We start from the raw sequence: 20,901 nt of genomic DNA, 5'->3' as shown, positions 1-20,901 counted from the left end.
AAGTCTTGCATCAAGTTCTCATGAAAGTAAGACATCAGGAATTCAAGTGTCCACACAAAAGAGGTTGTGTTGTATGTTGACATTGGTTTTATCAGTGTAAAGGGCTTTGGTGTTGACTTTTACAGTTAATCTGCACCTCCGTTCTCTTTATTCTCCCGAAGGTGCCTTTCATTTTTAACATCAACCCTGCCACAACCAACTTCACCGGCAGCTGTCAACCTCAAAGTGCTCAACTTAGGCTGAACAACAGCCAAATTAAGTATCTTGACTTTATCTTTGCTGTGGTGAGTACTGACTGTTTTCTAAAGCTAAGCGCTTTCTCTGAGAAGTGTACCTGCAAGTTTGAACAGTGGTAGGTGTATGCGGGGAGGGGGACGATATTTGCTTTACTTATCCCTGCTCATCTTGGAGTCAACTGGGCTATCTATGGACTGGACTCTTGTATTCATAATCACACAAAGTGGCCATTGTACCATTATATGTACTTCAGTGTAGAAACAAGAATGAACTCACAGTAAAAGAAAACTAACTATAGTTAGTTTTTATATTATTTTCTCTATTATTAGACAATTCTCATGCTAACACACCATTTTAAACCTTTTATAGTTATATCCTTTGTTTGTAAAGATACATTTATTATGTGCATTGGCGTTTTGCCTGTATGCATATGTGAGTGAAGGCGCCGGATGCCATGAACTGGAATCACAGATGGCTGTAAGCTGCCATGTGGGTGCTGGGAATTGAACCCCGGGTCCTTGAAGAGCAGCTAGTACTCCCAATGGCTGAGCCATCTTTTTTAGCCCTCTTAACATTCTTTATAGTATCTGTATTAGTAATAGCCAGCATTAATGAACATGGTTAGCTGTCTATTTCTCTACGCCCTACATACAACCTTGAAGTAGTGTTAGGTAAAAATGTCTCAAGTTCAGTATCTGTGGCAGACATTCTTGCTTGTAATACACAAGACCCTGAGATTGATCTCCAGAACCACAAAAATTATATTTATTGTGAACATGCACAGTTTTGTTTTTGTTATTTAAATATAAACAATACACTATTTTTATACATTTATATTTAAGGATTATAGGTAATTTAGGGATGACTGTAAGTATACAGGAGCCACATGTAAATTCTAAGCAAATAGTACACCATTTTGAAAGGGGGACTTGGACTTCCTAGATTTTGGTATCCGGGTACTAATCCTTTGAGAATCTAAGGAACAGTTCCCTTGTTATCTATGTGTAAGTCCATCCATTGACTCATTAAATTAGTTGTGATTGTGATGTTCTGGGGTTCCATCGTCAGCACTGTAAAAATTACAAAATAAAGAAAAAAAGAATTAGCCTCTTCAATGTGTCCAGGACAGACCTGCCTTCCCTTTTCTCTTGCTCTCCCTCTCATTCTCTTTTTCTCTCTCAATTGGGATTGAATTCAGAGCCTCACAGATGCTAAAGAAGCATGCAGCTACCTGGCTATATGCCTAGTGCCAGGCCAGATGTTAACACAAAGAGGAAGTGAAGAGCTTTTAGTTCTGAAGGTTTAATGGAAAAGATGACATTTGAGGGCATTCAGGGATAGGTCAGATCTGTACATACAGAGGTGAGGAGAAGTAGAAAAGTAGAGGTTGTCCGTGGATGAAGGAACATAATCAGTGCCAGCTGGGAGGACGCCGACGAGCTGTGTGTCCAGCTGAGAATATGAAGGGAGTTAGAACAAAGTTAGGAGTGCATCTTGAGTGCCAGGCAGAGCATTGTCTGAACAGAGGGGAGGGTATAGTAAGAGGACACATCAAGTTCTCCATTACACTTGCTGCTGAAATGTCTCTCATTTCATTCTGCTCTCTCTGCCTCATGTCTGTTTCCAGCCATGGTTTCTCTCTTCTGGGTGGTTCAAAGGCCTCTTACCTAAGCTCCCCCTTTGTTTATCTCCCCTAGATTAATCTTCCCAAAGCACAGCTCTTCCCATAAATCTTCAGTGATTGTGTTTTGCCAACAAGCTAACATCTAAAGGACAGAAGGGCAGCTCAAGCCCTTTCCTCCACGCAGTGAACTCTGCTCTCGCAGCTTGGATTTCACTCCATGAACCTTCCTTCTCTCTGCTTTCATGCAATAGCTTGTGATGTCTAAGAGCACAGCAGTAACCAGTCCGTATGTTTGGAGCCAGACTTTGGGTTTCAATTCCAGCTCACTGATTGCTAATTGGCAGCAGTGGGGGAGGCCACTTAGCAACTCTGTGCTTGAGTGACTCATCCTGAACTGGGCATAGTAACAGCATGAGTAGTATAGGGTGTTGGAGCCAAGGCTGGTGGCACAGCTCTATACTCCCAGCTACTTGGGAGGTTGAGGGAAGAAGATTGCAAATTCAGGGTCAGTTTAGTTGAGTTGAGTTTAGTACTAGTCTGGGCAACTTAGTGAGACCCTGTCTCAAAATAGCAAACATAATGACTGAGGACATACAGCTCAGTGTCAGGATGCTTGTCCAGTGCCTGCAAAACGCTAGGGTCAATTTCCAGTGTCTCACACCCAGAAAGAATAATGGCTAGCACTTAGTTCTCAGTTGTTATTTAGGTAATGTTTCTTTGTGATTGATTACCTTTGCTTTTGCTCTTGCCATCTTGAACATATCCTTGATCCACTTCTTTCCTAACCAGATCCCGCCCACCCCCAATTCCCCACCCCTCAGCTGACATGAGGGATGCATCTTCCCTTATTGGAGATGATTTTCTTGCCAAATTTCTAATTGGCCACTTTCGTTTTTTAAAGACAGGATTAACTTATTTGTGTATCTTTTTTTTTCAAGTCAAGGAACAAGCGGGTTACAACTCCAGGACTCATAAATGCTGAGCAAGCCCTCCACCACTGAGCTGTATCTTTAATTTCTTATGGATCTATGTTTCCTCGCAGATTGCAAGCACTGGGAGGGCAAGATACAAGTCCCATGGAGCAGACATGTTACTTTGTGTATACTAAGCCTGCAGACAATTAGAATGACTGGCTGATCAGTTAAATGCTTTAGAAAGATACTACGGAATGTAGGCTAGGTAGAGGGACAGTAAATGTTCCATACTATAATAGAATGACTAGTTCAAAATACCCTATGTTGTATTTTATGAAGATCTAGAAAAGGGGACTTCAGTGCTTCAAATACAAACAGTTCAGAGCCGGGCGTGGTGGCGCAAGCCTTTAATCCCAGCACTCGGGAGGCAGAGGCAGGCGGATTTCTGAGTTCGAGGCCAGCCTGGTCTACAAAGTGAGCTCCAGGACAGCCAGGGCTATACAGAGAAACCCTGTCTCAAAAAACCAAAAAAAAAAAAAAATACAAACAGTTCTAAGGCAAGATGAATGCCAATTGCCCTTTATTTGATTAGTATTTGGTGTATGCATGTGTCAGAATATCACACTGAGCTCGATTAATACGTATAATTAAGTACTGGGCATGGTAGTACAGACCTTTAATCCTAGCACTTAGGAGGCAGAGGCAGGTGGATTTCTGTGAGTTGTAGGCTAGCTTGGTCTACATTGTGAGTTCCAGAATAGTCCTGGCTATGTCAGAAAAACCCTCTTTTGAAAACAAAATACATTCAATTAACATATTTAATGGGATGTGGTAGTGCAAGGCTTTGATCCAGCACTTGGGAGATAGAGGCAGGGGGATTGCTGAGTTGAGCTAGCCTAGTCTATATAGTAAGTTCCAGCTTATCAAAGGCTACATAGTGAGATACTGTTTCAAAATAAAAGTAAAATATATGTTCATAAAAAAAATAAACTTCCAAACACTTGGGAGGCAGAGGCATGTGAGTCTCTGAGTGTGAAAAAGTTCCAGGACAGCCAGAGGGTATATAACAGAGAGACCCTGCCTCTAATAAACAGACAGACAGAAAGGCAGACAGACGGACAGATAAAAGCTTGGCAACATGGGTCACTTGCTGCCAAGTCTGATGATGGACTTGAGTTTTCATTCTTAGAAGCAACATGATTGAGGGAGAGAGCTATGAGTTGTCTTCCGATCTCCATACACGTTTATGCATGTATACACATGAAAACTTTAATAAACATTGGTCTGATGATGCCTTCAAGCCTGTTACATGCAATAAGCCTTGGGTCCTAGACCCAAACCACAAAGTTTAGAAAACAAAACAAAATGTAAAGGTATTAAAAGATCAGGATGGGGGGCTGGTGAGATGGCTCAGTGGTTAAGAGCAACGACTGCTCTTCCAAAGTTCCTGAGTTCAAATCCCAGCAACCACATGGTGGCTCACAACCATCTGTAACAAAATCTGACGCCCTCTTCTGGAGTGTCTGAAGACAGCTAAAGTGTACTTACATATAAATCAATCAATCAATCATTAAAAAAAAAGATCAGGATGATGAGCCAACAAAAGAGCTAATAGTAGTGAAAATTAGAGAGCTGGGTGGGTTAAAAGATCACATGGTGAGCTGGCCATGGTGGCACTTGCCTTTTGTTTTCCAGTAAGTTATTTTTTATTCACTTTACATCCTGATAGTAGCACCCCTTCCTCCTGTCTTCCTAGTCCTACCCTTACAAATCCTTCCCTCTATTACCCCCTCCCCTTCACCTCAAACCCCTGCCTTGGGTACCACCCCATCCTGGGCCATCTAGTCTGAGCGGGACTAAATGCATCATCTTTCACTGAGTCGGAACCAGGCAGTCCAGGTAGGGGAAGGGGATCCAATGGCAGGCAACAGAGTCAGAGACAGTCCCCACTCCAGTTGTGCTGGGATTCACATGGAGACCAAGCTGCACATGTGCTTTAAATGTGTAGGGGGCCTGGGGCCAGCCCATGCATGCTCTTTGGTTGGTGGTTCAGCTTTGTGAGCACCAGCCCCTTGGCCCAGGTTAGTTGAATCTCTAGGTCTTCTTGTCGTGTCCTTCAACCCTCTGGCTCACTCAGTACTACTCCCTACTCTTTCACAAGACTCCTGAGCTCTGACTGATGTTTGGCTGTGGGTCTCTGCATCTGTTTTCATCTGCTGCTGCATGAAGCCTCTTGGGAAACAGTTATGCTAGGCTCCTGTCTGCCAGCAGAGCAGATAATCATTAATAGTGTCAGGGGATGGCTCTTTCACATGGGATAAGTCATTCATTGGCCATTCCCTCAATCTCTGCTCCATCTTTGTCCCTGCACATCTTATAGGCAGGACAAAGTGAGTACATACCATGTTCATCTCTCTGGGTCTGGGTGGCCTCACTCAGGGTGATATTCTCAAGTTCCATCCATGTGCCTGCAAATGTCATGATCTCTTTGTTTTAGCTGTCTTTGTTTTAGTTGAACAGAATTCAGTAGTGTACATGTACTCATTTGGGCAGAGGCAGGAGGATTTCTGTGTTCCAGGCCAGCCTGATCTACAGAGCTGAGTACCAGGACAGCCAGGGTTATGCAGAGAAACCCTGTCTCAAAAAAAGCAAAAAAACAAAACAAACAAACAAACAAAAAACAAAACCAAAATGGTTACATTGTGACCTAGGCTAGCTAATACGGACTCAGCAGGCTGCAAAAAGAATATGACAGGAGAGGATGAATTAGCCTATTTCCAAAACGCCTGACTGCTGCAGTCAGAGTTTAGAAATGAAATGCATTGGAAAATAGATTCGTGACAATTAGTGTTGAGATTTTGTTGTAGTTATGCTGCTGGCCTAGGTCTTATGGTTTGTTTCCTCATCTGTATAATGGAACTAGATTCCTATTCTGTAGATACCAACTTTTTCTTTAGGCAGTTGTGATATGTTATTAACTAGAAGCTCTTTTTCAAACAGAAAAATGAAAAACGGTTCTATCTGAAGGAAGTGAATGTCTACATGTATTTGGCTAATGGCTCAGGTAAGCACAGCATTGGCTTGGAGGAGAAGAGTGGATTTTATGGAGGGAAAAGAAATACTAATTAGCTTATGGCCAGATTGTGTCTTATGAAATAGTAGATGCTATGTAAAAATATTTCTTGATCACAGCTTAAAATCTAATGTAGAACTACAGTGTTGTCTCCCTTGCAGAATCATCTTTTCAAAGAATGGGGGGTGTTTGTTAGGGAAGCGACTAGATTTTAGGCTACTGAGAGCTCTATGGAAAGATTCGAGAGAAGTGAATGAGGTGGTGCATGCCTGGGATCCCAGCCTTGGGAAGCAGAGACAGGAGGCCAGCCTGGGTTACACAGTGAGCCCTAGGTCAGTTGGGTCTATATAGTCATATCCTTCCTGTCTCAGAAAACAAAACAAACAAGTGAATTTATTAATGAAAACAGTTGTTTTGTTTTTTTTTTTGGGGGGGTGGTGTTGGTCAGAGCCTGACTCCAAACTCTTATACTTTACTAAAACGCCCTGAGGAAGGGCTAGGGAGATAGCTCAGTTGTTCAAGTCTTTGCAGAGCACAAAGATCTGAGTAAAAAAACAAACCAAAAGGTAGGTATGGCGATGTGCACTTGTGATTTCAGTGCTGGGGAGGCAGAGCCAGGCGGATCTCTGGAGCAAGCTCACCAGCTAGTCTAGCTTATTTGGCAGCTTTAAGCCAATGAAAGACCCTGTCTTCAAAACCAAGATGGACAGCATATGAGGAACAGTACTCAAGGTTGTCCTCTGGCCAACCCCCCACATGCATGCACGCATTTACACACACACACACACACACACACACACACACACACACACACACACAGCCCCTCCACCTACACACATGAGACACAACCCTAATGACTGCCTTATTTTTCTTGTGTTGATACACTAAGAAGTTACTAACCTGCCTTTTTTTTTTCCTGCAGCTTTCAACATTTCCAACAAGAACCTTAGCTTCTGGGATGCCCCTCTGGGAAGTTCTTATATGTGCAACAAAGAGCAGGTGCTTTCTGTGTCTAGAGCGTTTCAGATCAACACCTTTAACCTAAAGGTGCAACCTTTTAATGTGACAAAAGGACAGTATTCTACAGGTAAGAAACAAACCTTACTCACTCCGCCCTTCTGTCACCCTATAGGTGGCTTTTCCTCTGACTCAAGAGGATTCTGTGCATGAACATAGAGAAACAAAAATGCCCCTCTTGATTCTGATAGAAAGTTCTTACAGCCTGGAACCAATTGTTTAACTCTTCATTTGGCTCATCATTTTGCTCAAAGCAGATACAGTTTTTGAAAACCTGAAAATAATTTGAAGTATTTAAGAATCCTTTTTATGGAACAGGTACTGCCCTGGGGTTGAATTTGGGTGGGGATGGCACTTGGAGCAGCAGCTTTAAGTACCTTACATCTGCCTTCTTGGGACCATCTTCGGGAACATTTTCATACCCATATGAAAACAATTTGGCTTGATTTTTCTTAAGACCCAAGATACAGAGTCATAGCAAAGCCTCACACCCGTGAATTCATCTTGCTAGCCAGAGTGTCATATAGGGAGATCTGCAAGTACAATTTAGTTCAAATAAGGTGTTTTGAAGTCCTACTTTAGAAGGGCAAATGATGGCCTTCATTTGGGTTTTAATGAAATCCTCATGTAGAGTTCATTATACTGTATTTGTATGGATACAAAAGATGTATTTGGCATTGTAAGATTAAGATTTGCACGACAGAAAGAAAAGTAGAGCAAATTCCTTAAGTGACTTATGCTTTTAAACCAATTACTTAAATTGGCAGTTTGTGGAGCAGAGCTTTGCTGAGCAGAGCTTTCCAGTCATTGCCATCCTTTCAAACAATTAATCCAGAGGCTTATAAGTAAACAGAGATGCTATGTTTAAAGTGAATATACTGTGAATGATTCGGCTGCCTTTGCAGTGCTAGCAAATACTACCTTGGCTTTGCTCAGGCCAAAAGAGACCTTTACCATTCTTGTGGGTAGAAAGGTTAATCGCAACTTGAAAAAATATCCAAGACTCCATTTCCTTTGCCAGAAGTGGTGACACGTGCTTAAAAACATAGTACTCAGCTGGTCAAGGCAGAGTCATCTGGGGTTCAAGGTCATCTTTGGCTGAAAAGTCACTTCCAGGCTAACCTGGAGTGTATGAGATCCTGTTTCAAAGAAACAAAAACAGAATCCAATTCCTTTCTGTGTTTGTTTCCTTATAACTTTAATTGTTTTGATCTTACAGTAGATTTATTTTTGAAATTGTCTAGCTCCCCTACATCATTATCCTAATTTTAGGTCTGATTTTGTGTTTAAAATGTAAAATCATTCTTACTACTATTTGCAGTTCAGGTCTGTTTTATCTAGTTGGCAGTGGCCTGAGATGAGCCAATAGTCTTTGCCTAATTTGAAAGCTTGGGTGCCAGAAAGATATATAACATTTAATACTGATATTGAATGCATGATCTATTTATGGAACTAGGTTCTTGGTTGTGGGTAACTATAAATATCACATCCAGGTAATGCTTAAGTGTATTCAGGGAGGAAATAGAATTGCAGTCAGGTTGGAGTGTTGATTGGATTTTATTAGATCAGACTACTTGCTATAAATAGAAAAAAATAGCCCCTTTGGGCTGCTATTCTGAGCTAGATTGATAAAACATGTAGTAAACACACTCAAATTAGTAAGAGGTCCTAGTTTCTTAGCTCTTCCACCCACTCAAATCACATATTTTATGCCAGGGACAGAAGCTTTTTGTGAAACCGTTCCAACAGTGATTTCTCAAGCTTTGAGGTCATCTCGTCTGTGTGGCAACTAACTGTACCCCTGCCTCTGTAGCTTGGGAACCTCCCTAGGCAGTTCATACAGATGAGTGTGGCTGTGTTCTAGTAAAACTTTAAGGATATGAAGATTTGAATTTCATGTAACTCCCACGTTTCACAAAAGACTGTCTTTTTTTCCAGTCTTTTAAAATTATTTATGTTATTTTTAGCTCTTTAGCCAGGTTTGGCACTTGGGCTATAGTTTGCTGACCCCTATTGTTAATGAACTCCAGGGCCAGCCTGATTGTTCAGTCCAGTAATACCCTAATTTCTATTTCCCCAGAGAGAGAGATACACTCTCCCACTTAGATGTTAAAATGGTTCTATAGACATAGGCTTGGTTAGATCTTTTCATTTATGATAAAGTAATTTTCTCATCTTAGAAGTATATGTAACACACTGAGTGCATATGATGTGATAACATTGTTTATTTAGAGCTATAAATAAATCTGGATTATTCACACAAATAAATATCTTCATATGTATTCACAAATGAAAGGACAAATACACTTTAAGATTGTAGCTTTAACTGGTCATCACTTTCTATACTTTATCATAAAAATATGCCTGCCTTTGTTGAAATTTCTTTTATAAGAGCATTTCTGACTTTTAAATCAGCATCTTTTACTTTTGGATATTTCTTTTTGATTATACTCATTATTTGTTACACACTTTTTCTCACCTACAGCCCAGGAGTGTTCGCTGGATGATGACACCATTCTAATACCAATTATAGTTGGTGCTGGTCTTTCAGGCTTGATTATCGTTATAGTGATTGCTTACCTAATTGGCAGAAGAAAGACCTATGCTGGATATCAGACTCTGTAACACTAATCCACATGTGATCTGTTACAAAACAATAAAGCAAGTACAAGTTCTCGCATGCAATACTATTGAAGGTACATTAGTTACAGTCCTGCTCTTAGATTGGGTGGTATAGTAGAGCTCAAATTAAAACAAAAGAATTCCAAATACTATCAACTACAAATGAATCATATGATTTTGGTTTTCCTGACTAAGGAGTTTAAAATTACTATGGCAAAAGGCATGTACAAAATTATCTGGTTCTGTTTCACTGGTCTGGAATTTCTGAATGAGAACGTCCAGTGTAGGAAAAAGCCGGTTTCTTCTGCCTGCATGAAATTGAGTTTGGCCATCCTGATTTCCAGTGGATTTGTACTTGCTCCTTTTGCATTGCTTGTGACTTTTGTTTGCAGGTTGACTTAGCTACTTCGGCCTTGTTCCATATTTGACCTATGAAAAAGGTATCAGTAGATTTGAACAGAGCCCAGAGGTACCATGCTCTTGCCAGTAAAATTCTTTTCCCATGTTTTTGAATACATTTGTATTTAATGTGGCTGAAATGACAAAAACAAAGGTCCTAAATTTTAGAATAGATGTTATCTTTTTATTTAATCTTTAAAAAAAAAAACTGGATGTTTCAATCTTTTAAATTGCAAGACACAAGGCAATTCCAACTGGGCATTTCAATCTGGTTTTAGGTGCTTTAGAGATAATTGCTAGGCAGTGCCAAATGAAGGCATTAGTGCTTTGTACCCAGAAATTGGCCTCTACATGCAGCACTAAGATTAATGCAGATTTCTCTTGAACCTTCCAGTCTTCCTTGTTGGTGGTAATGTGCTTTGTTCTTTCCTTTTTTTCCTCAAGAAGAAATGTTAGTATGTCTTAGAACCTAGGTAACGAAGTGCACTTATGCTCATAAAATTGCTTGCACCTAATCCAAAAGTCATGGTCTTGCCTTAGTCCATTAACATGGTCTTCATTTCCAGTTTGCATTGACTGCTACAGCACTTACTAATTTGGCTTTTATGTTTAAATGGTTCTGTGATAATCAAAACTTAAATAGTTACTGTTCGTTCATTGTGGTACTTTTGTATTCAGTTCTGTACTCAGAGATGGCACCAATTGTTCATTTACTATGCACCACCTACTGCTTATATAAGAGAACTAATAACTCTTTCAGCCCGATACTTAACACATCATGTATTCCTTGCAGCTTCTAGGACATCTTCCATACATGTATGGATGTGTACATACATATACATGTGTACATACTGGTATGGCCCAGCACATATTTCTTAAGCTCTGCAGCCATATATAGAAGGTCCTTGTTATTTGGGGAGGACAGATTAAATGCCTTTCATTCACAAGAAAATGAAGAGCTCTCTGGGTTCCAAAATGCTGATGTTGAATACATGATATATATGCACACATATAGGCACTTGCATGTTAGCATGTTCATGTCTGTGACTGTCTTTTGAGTTATATAGGAGTGGCAGAGATTGTGTCACTTTAACTTGTTGTCGACTTAGCCTGAAAACCTTACTAGTTCAGAATCATACTCCTGACTGTCTTCTGGAGCAACAGGGAACTGCATGGCCAACTTAAAGTACTTGTTATAAATGAACCAGAAATCTGATTTTAAAATACATTTTTCATTTTAATTGTTTTTGCATTTTGTTTTGTTAATCCTTAAAGGATGGATTGTGCTTTTAAGAATGTAAGTGTTATGTATTTGTCATGAATCAACAAAACAGCTTTTAAAAAAGACTAATTGGAACAAGTGGGTGGCACTGGCTTAATGCTGTTAATGTTTCTAAACGATTTTACATTTAGATTATATATCGGATTCATATTGAGATACCTCCAAAGCACTGTTTTATAGAAAGATCTGACTTCAATAAATATTTTTGTATTTTACATGGGCCAGTTTATGTACCGCTATTTACACTATTATTTCCTATAGACAATACACACTGTCTTTGTAGTTTTTGTATTTTTGTTTTGTTTTACTGGTTTTGCTTCTTGATGGTAATATACTCTGTCTGGTGTGGGATATTTTCCACACTTTAGAATTTGTATAAGAAACTGGTCCATGTAAGTACTTTCCATGTTTTCTCTTCAAATGTTTAAAGTGCTAGCTGATGTACGTACGATATCTCTTCTCAGATATTTGCCTGTCTGTTTGCCCAAAATTGCTTCTAAATCAATAAAGATTCTTTTATTTCTTAAGGAAATTTGCTCACATTTTTTCCCACTGCTTAAAAGTGAAGATTTTGTATATTACATGATGGCAATTAAAAAAAAACTTAGAAGTGCTTAAGAATAGAAAGAGCTAGATTGTTTCCAGTATATGTTGTCTGTATGCTACTCAGTCGAAAGAAAGTCCCATTTGTAGGGTTTGAGTGACACAAGGATGGCTATGGCTGCAGAATAAGAATTACCTGAGGCATGTATCTTTACCTAGGCCTCAGGTCTGGATGACTTTATTTGGCAAGTCTGTTATAAGGAGAGAGAGAGACAGAGAGAGACAGAGAGAGAGACAGAGACAGAGACAGAGACAGAGTGAGTGAGTGAGTGAGTGTGTGTGTGTAAGAAAAAGCACTCCTGTGGAATCTAACTCACAAGTAAATAGTAATGGAGGATATTTATTTCATAGTCAAAGTTTCAGAGCATCTTCTTGGTACACTTTTCTTAATTCCCAAATTGAGACTAACATTTCATATCCATAACACAAACTGTCTCTTAAATTAGCTCACACTTGCTTTTCAATCCCCATGTAATTTGCCAGTCATATTAGTATGTTTTGCAAGACAATGTTGCAGTTCACCTGGCAGGTTTCCCCTGAGATCCTGAGGTAAGCCATGGCACTGCAGTTATCACGGTTCTCAATGCCACTGGTAGCTACTGTGGGAGACTTTGTCCAACTTTCTGAACTTCTTTAGGATGTTAGTCTCACAGCTTTCTTCATCTAGTGATTGTGGGGACTTTAAAATTCTGCTTTTTCTTACCTCTTTGAGTAATGCCTTTCATTTCAGAAAACTTAGGCACACTTTTGAGTCTTTTAGAAAGAGTCTTCTAAGAAGCCACATGTTTTATTTCAAACACATACTTAAACTCTATGAATAATGTACCATTTTACATTGCCTGCATATTGTCAGGAAGAATTCTTAGAAGATTCATCTATTTTGAATATTATAACATTACCATCTGTTTGTTTAGGTAGATAAAGTTACATTGTCTTGGGTTCACGTCTCTTCTACTCATCTCCCTTTCTTCTACCTAGAAACCAAAATCCTGTCAGTAATCATTATGTCTTGTCTTTGAAATTTGTGTAGACATATATAGATTATACTGAATAGCTTCAAATATTTTCTGTATACACATGCATGTACTTGTGTGTGTGTATACTGTGTGTACCTGTAAAGGCTACACATCTATGTTAGGGTTTTTGTGTGCTTTCCACCTTATATTTGATTTTTTTTTTGAGTCAGGGTCTTTATTAAGGTGGAGCTTGTTAGTTTTGCTAGACCGACTGGCCAGAGTGCTCGTTGGCTCCAGTGACCTCCTTCCCCCAGTGCTGCCCTGGGATTGCAGGTGCACACAGTGGATGCTTGGTGTCTGAGCTTAGGTCCTCATGCTTACACAACATGCATGCACTTTACCCACTGAGCTGGCTCTTCAGTGTCAGCTTCAAGTATCTGTTCATCTTCATGTGATAGATACACTTGAGATGTTTGGAATGTAGATCTAAAAGAAATCTAAGTACGGTGTTACATTATAGGTGAGTCACCAATTTACTGTTTAAAAAGCAATCTTAATTAGTTTAGTTTGGTTTTTTTTGTTTGTTTTTTTTCTGTGTGTGTTTTTTTTTGTTTTTGTTTTTGTTTTTTTGGTTTTTTGAGACAGGGTTACTCTGTATAGCCCTGGCTGTCCTGGAACTCACTTTGTAGACCAGGCTGGCCTCGAACTCAGAAATCCCCCTGCCTCTGCCTCCCGAGTGCTGGGATTAAAGGCATGCGCCACCACGCCCAGCCTTAATTAGTTTTTAAGAGAAGTTTTATATTTCTTTTTTTATTAGATATTTTCTTTATATACATTTCAAATGCTATCCCGAAAGTTCCCTATACCCTCCCCCCCCACGCCCTGCTCCCCTACCCACTTACTCCCACTTGGCCCTGGCATTCCCCTGTACTGGGGCATATAAAGTTTGCAATACCAAGGGCCTCTCTTCCCAGTGATGGCCGACTAGGCCATCTTCTGCTACATATGCAGCTAGAGACACGGGCTCTGGGAATGGTTAATTAATATTGTTGTTCCACCTATAGGGTTGGAGACCCCTTCAGCTTCTTGGGTGCTTTCTCTAGCTTCTCCATTGGGGGCCCTGTATTCCATCCAATAGATGACTGTGAGCATCCACTTCTGTGTTTGCCAGGCACTGGCATAGCCTCATAGGAGACAGCTATACCAGGGTCCCTTCAGCAAAATCTTGCTGGCATATGCAATAGTGTCTGGGTTTGGTGGCTGATTATGGGATGATCCCTGGGTGGGGTAGTCTCTGGATAGTCCATCCTTTCCTCTTAGCTCCAAACCTTGTTTCTATAACTCCTTTGATGGGTATTTTGTTTCCTATTCTAAGGAGGAATGAAGTATCCACCCATTGGTCTTCCCTCTTCTTGATTTTCTTGTGTTTTGCAAATTGTATCCTGGGTGTTCTATATTTCTGGGCTAGTGTCCATTTATCAGTGAGTGAATATCTAATGACTTCTTTTGTGATTGGGTTACCTCACTAAGGATGATATCCTCCAGATACATCCATTTGTCCAAGAATTTCATGAATCCATTGTTTTTAATAGCTGAGTAGTACTCCATTGTGTAAATGTACCACATTTTCTGTATCCATTCTTCTGTTGAGGGACAATAATATTCAAATAATATTCATAATATAATATAATATAAATATACCTCATTTTCTGTATCCATTCTTCTGTTGAGGGGCATCTGGGTTCTTTCCAGCTTCTGGCTATTAAAAATAAGGCTGCTATGAGCATAGTGGAGCATGTGTTCTTATTACCAGTTAGAACTTCTTCTTGGTATATGCCCAGGAGAGGTATTGCTGAATCTTCCATTAGTATTCTGTCCAATTTTCTGAGGAACCTCCAGACTGACTTCCAGAGTGGTTGTATAAGCTTGCAATCCCATCAGCAATGGAGAAGTGTTCCTCTTTCTCCACATCCTTGCCAGCATCTGCTGTCACCTGAATTTTTGATCTTAGCCATTCTGACTGGTGTGAGGTGGAATTTTAAGGTTGTTTTGATTTGCATTTCCCTGAAGATTAATGATGTTGAACATATTTTCAGGTGCTTCTCAGCCATTCAGTATTCCTCAGTCGAGAATTTTTAATGGGGTTATTTGAATTTCTAGAGTTCAGCTTCTTGAGCTCTTTGTATATATTGGATATTAGTCCCCTATCAGATTTAGGATTGGTAAAAATCCTTGCTCAATCTGTTGGTGGTGTCTTTTGCCGTACATACAGAAGCTTTGCAATTTTATGAGGTCCCAGTTGTCGATTCTTCATGTTACATTACAAGCCATTGCTATTCTGTTTAGGAATTTTTCCCCTCTACCCATATCTTCTAGGCATTTCCCTACTTTCTCCTCTATAAGTTTCAGTGTCTCTGGTTTTATGTGGAGTTCCTTAATCCGCTTAGATTTGATCTTAGTACAAGGAGATAAGAATGGATCAATTCGCATTCTTCTGTATGATAGCTGCCAGTTGTGCCAGCACTATTTGTTGAAAATGCTGTCTTTTTTCCACTGGTTAGGTTTTAGCTCCCTTGTCAAAGATCAAGTGACCATAGATGTATGGATTCATTTCTGGGTCTTCAATTCTATTCCATTGATCTACCTGTCTGTCATTGTACCAGTACCATGCAACTTTTATCACAGTTGCTCTGTAGTACAGCTTAATGTCAGGCATGGTGATTCCACCAGAGGTTCTTTTATTATTGAGAATAGTTTTTGCTATCCTAGGTTTTTTTTTTATTATTCCAGATGAATTTGCAAATTGCCCTTTCTATCTCAGTGAAGAATTGAGTTGGAATTTTGAAGGGGATTGCATTGAATCTGTAGATTGCTTTCGGCAAGATAGCCATTTTTACTATATCAATCCTGCCAATCATGAGCATGGGAGATCTTTCCATCTTCTGAGATCTTTGATTTCTTTCTTCAGAGACTTGAAGTTTTTATCATACAGATCTTTCACTTCCTTAGTTAGAGTCACACCAAGGTATTTTGTATTATTTGTGACTATTGTGAAGTGTGTTGTTTTCCTAATTTCTTTCTCAGTCTGTTTATCCTTTGTGTAGAGAAAGGCCATTGGTTTTTTTTTTTTTTGTGTGTGTGTTAATTTTATATCTAGCTACTGCACTGAAGCTGTTTATCAGGTTTAGGAGTTATCTGGTAGAATTTTTGGGGCCACTTATATATACTGTCATATCATCTGCAAATAGTGGTATTTTGACTTCTTCCTTTGAAACTTGTATCTCCTTGATGTCCTTCTGTTGTCAAATTTCTCTGGCTAGAACTTCCAGTACTATATTGAATAGGTAGGGAGAAAGTGGGCAGCCTTGTCTAGTCCCTGATTTTAGTGGGATTGCTTCGAGTTTCTCTCCATTTAGTTTGATGTTGGCTACTGGTTTGCTGTATTTTGCTTTTGTTATGTTTAGGTATGGGCCTTGAATTCCTAATCTTTCCAAGATTTTTTATCCTGAATGGGTGTTGGATTTTGTCAAATGCTTTCTCAGCATCTAAGGAAATAATCATGTGGTTTTTGTCTTTGAGTTTGTTTATATAGTGGATTATGTTGATGGATTTCCATATATTAAACTGTCCCCGCATTCCTGGGATGAAGCCGACTTGGTCATGATGGATGATCATTTTGATGTGTTCTTGGATTTGGTTTGTGAGGATTTTATTGAGTATTTTTGCATCGATATTCATAAGGGAAATTGGTCTGAAGTTCTCTATCTTTGTTGGATCTTTGTGTGGTTTCGGTATCAGAGTAATTGTGGCTTCATAGAATAAAGTGGGTAGAGTACCTTCTGTTTCTATTTTGTGGAATAATTTGAGAAGAACTGGAATTAAGGTGTGATAGAACTCTGCACTAAACCCATCTGGTCCTGGGCTTTTTTTTTTTTTTTGGTTGGGAGACTATTAATGACTGCTTCTATTTCTTTAGGGGAAATGGGACTGTTTAGATCTTTAATCTGATCCTGGTTTAACTTTGGTACCTGGTATCTGTCTAGGAAGTTGTCCATTTCATCCAGGTTTTCTAGTTTTGATGAGTATAGTTGTGGTAGGATCTGATGATGTTTATGGATTTCCTCAGGTCTGTTGTTATGTCTCCCTTTTCATTTCTGATTTTGTTAATTAGGATACTGTCCCTGTGCCCTCTAGTTAGCCTAGCTAAGGGTTTATCTATCTTGTTTATTTTCTCAAAGAACCAGCTCCTTGTTTGGTTGATTCTTTGAATAGTTCTTTTTGTTTCCACTTGGTTGATTTCAGCCCTGAGTTTGATTATTTCCTGCTGTCTACTCCTCTTGGGTGAATTTGCTTTCTTTAGTTCTAGAGCTTCTAGGTGTGCTGTCAGGCTGCTAGTGTATGCTCTCTCTAATTTCTTTTTGGAGGCACTCTGGGCTATGAGTTTTCCTCTTAGGACTGCCTTCATTGTGTCCCATTAGTTTGGGTATGTTGTGGCTTCATTTTCATTAAACTCTAAAACGTCTTTAATTTCTTTCTTTATTTCATCCTTGACCAAGGAATCATTGAGTAGAGTATTGTTCAGTTTCCACGTGAATGTTGGCTTTGTATTATTTATGTTGTTATTGAAAATCAGCCTTAGTCTGTGGTGATCAGATAGGATGCATGGGATAATTTCAGTATTTTTGTATCTGTGGAGGCCTGTTTTGTGACCAATTATATGGTCAATTTTGGAGGAGGTACCATGTGGTGCTGAGAAGACGGTATATCCTTTTGTTTTAGGATAAAATGTTCTGTAGATATCTGTTAAATCCATTTGTTTCATAACTTCTGTTACTGTCCACTTGTCTGTTTAGTTTCTGTTTCCAGGATCTGTCCATTGGTGAGAGTGGGGTGTTGAACTCTCCCACTATTATTGTTTGAGGTGCAATGTGTGCTTTGAGCTTTACTAAAGTTTCTTTAATCAATGTGGCTGCCCTTGCATTTGGAGCATAGATATTCAGAATTGAGAGTTCATCTTTGTAGATTTTACCTTTGAGTATGAAGTGCCCCTCGTCTTTTTTGGTAACTTTGGGTTGGAAGTCGATTTTATTCGATATTAGAATGGCCATTTCAGCTTGTTTCTTTGGACCATTTGCTTGGAAAATTGTTTTCCAGCCTTTCATTCTGAGGTAGTGTCTGTCCTTTTCCCTGAGGTGGGTTTCCTGTAAGCAACAAAATGTTGGGTCCTGTTTGTGTAGCCAGTCTATGTCTTTTTATTGGGGAATTGAGTCCATTGATGTTAAGAGAAATTAAAGAGAAGTAATTGTTGCTTTCTGTTATTTTTGTTGTTAACGTTGGGATTCTGTTCTTGTGGCTGTCTTCGATTAGGTTTGTTAAAGGATTTCTTTCTTGCTTTTTCTAGGGTGCAGTTTCCTTCCTTGTGTCGGTGTTTTCCCTTTAGTATCTTTTGAGGGGCTGGATTCATGGAAAGATATTGTGTGAATTTGGTTTTAACATGGAATATTTTGGTTTCTCCATCTATGGTAATTGAGAGTTTTCTGGGTATAGTAGCCTGGGCTGGCATTTGTGTTCTCTTAGGGTCTGTATAACATCTGTCCAGGATCTTCTGTCTTTCATAGTCTCTGGTGAGAAGTCTGGAGTAATTCTAATAGGTCTGCCTTTATATGTTACTTGACCTTTTTCCCTTACTGCTTTTAATATTATATCTTTATTTAGTGCATTTGTTGTTCTGATTATTATGTGTCAGGAGGAATTTCTTTTCTGGTCCAGTCTATTTGGAGTTCTGTAGGCTTCTTTTATGTTCATGGGCATCTCTTTCTTTAGGTTTTGGAAGTTTTCTTCTATAATTTTGTTAATATTTGCTGGCCCTTTAAGTTGAAAATCTTCATTCTCATCTACTATTATCTGTAGGTTTGGTCTTCTCATTGTGTCCTGGATTTCCTGGATGTTTTGAGTTAGGATCTTTTTGCATTTTCCATTTTCTTTGATTGTTGTGCTCATGTTTTCTATGGAATCTTCTGCACCTGAGATTCTCTCTTCCATCTCTTGTATTCTGTTGCTGATGCTCGAATCTATGGTTCCTGATTTCTTCCCTAGGGTTTTTATCTCCAGTGTTGTCTCACTTTGGGTTTCCTTTATTGTTTCTACTTCCCTTTTTAGGTCTTGTATGGTTTTGTTCATTTCCATCATCTGTTTGGTTGTGTTTTCCTGTGTTTCTTTAAGGACTTGTAACTCTTTAGCAGTGTTCTCCTGTATTTCTTTGAGTTATTAAAGCCCTTCTTGATGTCCTCTACCAGCATCATGAGATATGATTTTAAATCTGAGTCTTGCTTTTCGGGTGTGTTGGGGTATCCAGGACTGGCTGAGTTGGAAGTGCTGGGTTCTGAAGATGGTGAGTGGTCTTGGTTTCTGTTAGTAAGATTTTTACGTTTGCCTTTCGCCATCTGGTAATCTCTGGAGTCAGTTGTTATAGTTGTCTCTGGTTGGATCTTATTCCTCCTGTGATTCTGTTAGCCTCTGTCAGCAGACCTGGGAGTACAGCTCTCTCCTGAGTCTCAGTGGTCAGAATACTCTCTGCAGACAAGCTCTCCTCTTGCAGGGAAGGTGCACAGATATGTGGCATTCAGACCCGCCTCTTGGCTGAAGATGAAGGCCCGAAACAGGGCCAGTCCCAGAAGATGTGTTGCCTCTGCAGTCTGCATGCTCACCTGCACAGACTGGTCCCCAAGGGACAGGGGACAAAAGATGGCTCTCTCACCTTCTCAGGTGGTCAGAGCCCTCCGGGCAGACACTTCTCCTCTGGCGGGGAAGGTACCCCGGATGTCTGGAGCCCGAAAATGGGTCTGTCCCAGAAGCTGTGTTGCTTCTGTAGTCCATACTCTCACCTGTGCAGACTAGTCTCTGAGGGACCCGGGACCCAAGATGGCTCCCTCCCCTGCTCCGAAAGAGCCCTCCCAGGTGGACACCTCTCCTTTGGTGGGGAAAGTGCCTGGATGTGTGGAGCCCAAAAAGGGGTCTGTCCCAGAAGCTGTGTTGCTTCTGCAGTCTGCTCACTCACCCTTTGCAGTCTGCGAGCTGACCTGAGCAGATTGGTCTCTGAGGGACCCGGTACCCAAGATGGCTCCCTCTGACAGGACTTTTTGTTTGTTTGTTTGTTTGTTTGTTTAACAGTGTTTTTATTGGAACTCACTCTGATATGGAACTCAAAAGATTCTCGTGCCTCTGCTTCCTGAGTGCTTTCTGTTGCTCCTGTGGTCTGACACCTGTTCACAAGGGTGGGTGTTTCTCAGTGATAGGACACTTTCTTAGCATGTGTCAGGCCCTGAGTTCAATTTGCAGTGATGGAGGTGAGGGTGCAGGGGTGGGGGTGGAGAATCTCGACAGTCAGGCACAATGCTACACACTCCTTTATTTGCAGCACTTGGGACATAACCAGGCAGATCTCTGCAAGTTCAAGCCCAACCTGGAATACATAGTGAGTTTTAAGTCAAACAAGATGGCACAGTGAGACCCTGTCTCAAACAAAAAAAATCTCCCAAATACAGTTTTTTTTCTAGGAACATTTTCATTGTAGTATTAAGTGTACATTAGTCAAATAGCTGCTGCACTCAAATTGGCCTACATAACGAGTATTTTTCTTCAGGACACACTCCTATTAACATGAACTGTTTTAGTGGTATAGCACATCCATAATCAGCACTTGGAAGGTGGAGACACATCAGGATTTCTGGGTCATCCCTGGCCACATAGCAAAATTGAGTTCCATTTGGACTGCATGAGATCCTGTTTCAAAAACAGCAGAGAACAGAGTAAAAAAAAACTTTTTTTTTAAAATCAGATTTTGTTTCAGTTACCTACAAATTCTTTCAAGTTGAATTTATAAAATCAATAGTTATTATAAATTAGTATTTCATATACTAATTGTGCATTTTAAGTAAATGACAGCATCTAGAAAGATCTTTGTATTAGTGAATTGCCTTTTTGATTTGCTCTGGGAATATTTGTCTTACATGAAAGCCTTATTGGCAGTATTTATGAAAGTCATCTCAGTATTAGGTCAAACACCCAATTTGGGAAAGAGAGGACTGTTGAGACTTTTTGCCAAAATAAGAAATTAATCTACTAATGAATTTTTTAAAATCCAAGGCATAATATTTTATGGTATATGCCACCAA

At 39.8% G+C, this 20,901-nt stretch overlaps 1 protein-coding gene across 4 annotated transcripts in view; it reads left to right on the top strand.

Moving 5' to 3' along the window:
- Positions 1-20,901, top strand: part of Lamp2 (lysosomal-associated membrane protein 2) — a 56,814-nt gene that overhangs the window by 25,259 nt on the left and 10,654 nt on the right. For 2 of the 4 annotated variants that reach the window (NM_001290485.2, NM_001017959.2), the window contains exons 6-8: positions 162-284; positions 5,776-5,839; positions 6,771-6,935. In NM_001290485.2, the coding sequence (NP_001277414.1) occupies positions 162-284; positions 5,776-5,839; positions 6,771-6,935 (352 nt within the window). Of the gene's footprint in view, positions 1-161; positions 285-5,775; positions 5,840-6,770; positions 6,936-9,350; positions 11,701-20,901 lie in introns of those variants that run through there. The other 2 variants (NR_152733.1, NM_010685.4) reach the window with 2 other exon arrangements.

Source organism: Mus musculus, chromosome X (assembly GCF_000001635.26).
Source record: "Mus musculus strain C57BL/6J chromosome X, GRCm38.p6 C57BL/6J".
NCBI classification, from domain to species: Eukaryota; Metazoa; Chordata; class Mammalia; order Rodentia; family Muridae; genus Mus; species Mus musculus.
The sequence above is the reverse complement of the archived record's forward strand: the minus strand, read 5'-3'. Positions and strand labels throughout refer to the sequence as shown.